General features: G+C 39.1%; 1 protein-coding gene across 1 annotated transcript; it reads left to right on the top strand.

The window, feature by feature from the left end:
* The first annotated feature begins 811 nt into the window (after window positions 1-811).
* LOC112187355 (glycerol kinase) lies at window positions 812-4,188 on the top strand. Its single transcript, XM_024326115.2, has 4 exons — window positions 812-1,313; window positions 1,410-1,631; window positions 1,960-2,926; window positions 3,761-4,188. The coding sequence occupies exons 1-4, from the start codon at window positions 1,171-1,173 to the stop codon at window positions 4,004-4,006; spliced, it is 1,578 nt and encodes a 525-aa protein (XP_024181883.1). The 5' UTR covers window positions 812-1,170; the 3' UTR covers window positions 4,007-4,188.
* The last annotated feature ends 407 nt before the right edge of the window (window positions 4,189-4,595 follow it).

The raw sequence follows: 4,595 nt of genomic DNA, 5'->3' as shown, positions 1-4,595 counted from the left end.
CAGACCACGTGCAAGGATCGCTCGTCAGCACATCGACCATAAGATAACACCAACAATAAACCACTTCGTCCCCAGAAATGACACCACATCCATGGCACCTCCATTTGACCCAACCCTAGCTCAAAAGAGTAGAGACATGCTAATGACCAAGAAAACCTAACCAAAGCACTAACTAAAAACACAACTTTAAACAAAATGAAAAAACAACCGCCATACTCCTCTTCCTTCTCCCCAGGAGGCTCGCCGGCAGACGCCCACCATAATGAAAACCTTTCGAGCTCACCTTGCCAAAGAAACCCAAACCACCCTCCTTTAGACCTATAGCTCTTCGGATCTTTTGTTGTTGTTGTAGCCCATAATTTAGCAAAAATGACTAGAGATCTCAATTTAAGTCTCTTACTAGAGATAACCTAATATGGAGTCTTTTTTTTATTATTATTATTTTTTTATCATATATCCCTTTTACTTTTATTGATAACAAACAAAAAGTTGTTGTAATAAAAAACAAAAACCAAAAAGTCGTTTTTCTATCACAAACAAAAAATTATCATTGTCATGAGTAAAAAGATTATGACTTTATATCCAATAACGGAGGAGGATTACCTTTATCATAACATAAAAAAGAGATCAGCTTGGATTTTGGGGTGATTGGGAACGTCACATCTCCGGCCTCCGTGAAAGCACGAGGAGCATCAAGTCAACTCACAAAGCGATTTGTAAACAACGTAACAGATGCCACGTGGCAGTACATGAGGGTTGAAGGTAGTTCAGGCTGTTCAGCTAACCTCGAACGATCGAACCAATTGCTTGTTGTATCCTCCGCCCAAAAACTACTCTCCTCTCCATTAAAACCCCAAAACGAAACAAATCAATCCAATAAATTTGGGATCTGTTTCTTTAATAGGGGATTTGTTTGGTTCTTTAACATATATATATGCGTCTTTTTATGGTAAATAATCTTGGAATAGGATAATTTTCTTCGTTGTCCCTCTTATCCAATTATTTTGGAATTTGCTGACATTTTGGATAGTCCCAAGAAAACTACATCATAGTCTCTTGTGTCTTTTCTTTAAATACCAAAGTTTTGAGCTTTAGAAACCCAAACAAAGTTCTGAGCTTTAGAAACCCAAACAAAGTTTTGAGCTTTGATCTCAGGGAGAAGAAGAGAAGATGTCTAAGCAAGCAGAGGAGGAAGTGTATATTGGGTCAATTGACCAAGGAACCACCAGCACCAGATTCATTATCTATGATCATTTGGCCCGCCCAGTTGGGTCTCACCAGGTCGAGTTCACTCAGGTCTACCCAGAAGCAGGGTAAACCACTTTTCTTCTCTTTTCTCCTTTTTTGTTGGAATTCTGTCTCTCTGTGATTCATGGATTTTTGTTTGTTTGTGTGTAATGATGAGGTAGATGGGTGGAGCATGATCCAATGGAGATATTGGAGAGCGTGAGAGTTTGCATGGCTAAGGCTCTGGACAAGGCCACCGCCGATGGGCACAACGTCGACAGTGGATTGAAGGCGATTGGGTTGACCAATCAGAGAGAGACCACTCTCGTTTGGAGTAAATCCACTGGCTGCCCTCTTTACAATGCTATTGTTTGGATGGATGCCCGTACCAGTTCTGTTTGCAGGTACTCCTTTTCATGTTTAATATTAAGATCTGAAACCATTTATTTTATTGATTGTGAATTGAATCGTGGATTTTAATGGATAGTGATAGAATTCAATACCCTTTTCTTAGTTTAATTAGTTGAATGTTAGTTGGGTTTTCTATTGGTTTCAGTTTTGAACCATTACCATTGGATGGATTTGTTTATGGCAAGTTGGGTTTAATTTTCTTAGTGCACAGTTGTGACCATGTTTGGATCAAGTAAATACAATTTTCCTGTTGTTATTTGTGATGTGTGCGATTTCCAATGGAGAATTGTGATTGTGTGTTTGTGGTTGTTTTGCTGCCAGAAAATTGGAGAAAGAATTATCTGGGGGCAGAACTCATTTTTCAGAGATATGTGGTTTGCCCATAAGCACCTATTTCAGTGCTATGAAGCTGCTATGGTTGATGGAGAATGTCGATACTGTTAAGGAGGCTATTAAATCAGGGGATGCTCTGTTTGGAACTATAGACACTTGGTTAATCTGGAACTTAACCGGTGGTCTCAAGGGAGGGGTACATGTCACGGATGTCTCCAACGCGTCACGCACTATGCTCATGAATCTTAAGACTCTTGAGTGGGATCAACCCACCTTGGATACCTTGGGAATTTCCGCTACAATTCTCCCCAAAATTGTCAGCAACTCTGAGGTCATTGGAAATATTGCCATTGGATGGCCAATTACTGGGATCCCAATTTCTGGATGTTTAGGTGATCAACATGCAGCCATGTTAGGTCAGGCTTGCAGGAAAGGTGAGGCCAAGAGCACTTATGGAACTGGTGCTTTTATTCTTCTGAACACTGGTGAAGAGATAACTCTGTCGAAGCACGGGCTTCTAAGCACTTTGTCATTCAAACTTGGACCTAAAGCTCCTGTAAATTATGCTCTAGAAGGATCCATTGCTATTGCTGGAGCTGCAGTTCAGTGGCTTAGGGACGGTCTTGGGATTATTAAGAGTGCAAGTGAGATTGAGGCATTGGCATCACAGGTTGAATCTACTGGTGGAATTTATTTTGTGCCTGCCTTTAACGGATTATTTGCTCCCTGGTGGCGTGATGATGCTCGTGGAGTTTGTATTGGTATGACAAGGTTTACAAACAAGGCTCACCTTGCTCGAGCGGTGCTCGAGAGTATGTGTTTCCAGGTGAAAGATGTGCTAGATTCAATGCACAAAGATGCTGGAGAGAAGGGAGAGGTTAAGAATGAGAAGGGAGAGTTCTTGCTCAGAGTGGATGGTGGCGCTACTGTTAATAACCTTCTAATGCAGATCCAGGTTTGGACTTTGTTTGTACTGTCAAATTTGCCAATTTAACATTGCATTTTTTTCTCTCATGCTCATAGTATACGCCTTATCGGAGTTCTCTTTAGTTGTTGGATAATCATGTTTATATTTTAAAACCATTCCGTGATTTTAGCCATCTGTTGTTGGTACATCTTCTAGCTCATTGTCACCACAAGAAACTAAAACTAAGGAATGGAATTGTAGATGATCAAATAAAGTAGATCTCCATTCTTGTCATGTTCTTGTTTTATGGTATATTGATACCAGGTACAGAATCAATTCTATGGGATCCATCCTTTTTCTTTTTGATAATTTTTTGAATCCTTTGTTTAACAACAAGCCAACCTGCTTTTCTTAGGTCAGAGAATTAAAGATGTTATTACTACCTGTGCTGCAGACATGCTAGTAGTGCAAGTTTTGTAGAGAAATTTCCGTTTTCTTCCTATTAGAAATGGTCTGAGAAATCAGTTACCTTCTGTTTCATGTACTTGGTACAAGAGTCCCTTATATAGTAATATTGTTAATTCTTAGAACAAAGCAGTTCGCTTATCTTTACCGAACCCTAAATAGTTAAACAGAAGGTTGGTAGGCATTCCATATTTACAAAGTAAATCATCGCTTAATCTATCGTTTGAGTTTTTGTTTACCTATTCCATTATCAAGAGATTTGAAAGAAGAAATTAAATTATTCTAGGATATGCAATAAGCTGGTCTGTGTTGTAAAAACCCCTCTTTCTGTAATATGTTATTCTTTCATGCTTATCCTAAAGCTCGTCTTCATATTGATAATGATTTGATCTTATTCTTCATGTTGTTGGCGTTTAGGCGGACATGATGGGCAGCCCAGTTGTAAGGCCAGCTGATACTGAGACAACAGCTCTCGGAGCTGCTTATGCTGCTGGATTAGCTGTTGGTGTATGGACTGAAGAACAGATCTTTGCTTCTGAAGACAAGACGAGGACTTCCACCACCTTCCATCCAAAAATAGGTGAAGAGTTGAGGAAGAAGAAGTTGGAGTCATGGTGCAAAGCTGTTTCAAGAACTTTTGATTTGGCCGATCTTTCGCTTTGATGTAGTACTCTCCTCTCTTCCCTGTTATCCTTAATATTAATACTTATTTGATAAGATCCTTGTGAATAATAGCAAAATATTTGCTAATATCCGACTATTGTTAGCATGAAAATCCAACTCTTTCTGTGCCCAAACTACAAAGAAACTAAATGAGAATCAACTGATTATCTTTCTAGATGTCACCAGCAGTTGACTTTCTGTGGCAATGTGATTAGCAATTTAGCATCTGAGGCTTTCTACTAGCTATTGGTGAGTATCTGGTATGAAATTGGTGAAAATGAACTATTTAGTTTTTCTTTATCTAATTACCTGATTAGGTAACAAAAAAACTCGCATAGAGCCGCTCTGCTAAGGTTTCCTCTACCCTCCTAAGGGTGAGTGCACTCTCTCCCTTGTTATGAACATCTAAGCTTTTGCAATGATACCACTACTAGGGCTTTTTCAATCAAACCTGTCTTTTCATTGTGTCAGACGCAAATAGGATTTACAAAAGCAAAATAGGTTTTGAGCGTATGTTCAGGAGGGATGACTTCACTCTTATATAAAGTGATATACTCTACATTTTATTAGTAGGTAGAATATTACATTG

The sequence above is a fragment of the Rosa chinensis genome, chromosome 2 (genome assembly GCF_002994745.2).
Source record: "Rosa chinensis cultivar Old Blush chromosome 2, RchiOBHm-V2, whole genome shotgun sequence".
Taxonomy (NCBI): domain Eukaryota; kingdom Viridiplantae; phylum Streptophyta; class Magnoliopsida; order Rosales; family Rosaceae; genus Rosa; species Rosa chinensis.
The sequence above is the reverse complement of the archived record's forward strand: the minus strand, read 5'-3'. Positions and strand labels throughout refer to the sequence as shown.

What these genes read in the sequence shown, in the direction of transcription:
- LOC112187355 (XM_024326115.2), top strand. Translation starts at nt 1,171, where the DNA reads ATGTCTAAGCAAGCAGAGGAGGAAGTGTATATTGGGTCAATTGACCAA. An exon ending in CAGGTCTACCCAGAAGCAGG is followed by an intron (nt 1,314 to 1,409) that starts GTAAACCACTTT and finishes ATGATGAGGTAG; the next exon opens with ATGGGTGGAGCATGATCCAA. An exon ending in CGTACCAGTTCTGTTTGCAG is followed by an intron (nt 1,632 to 1,959) that starts GTACTCCTTTTC and finishes TTTTGCTGCCAG; the next exon opens with AAAATTGGAGAAAGAATTAT.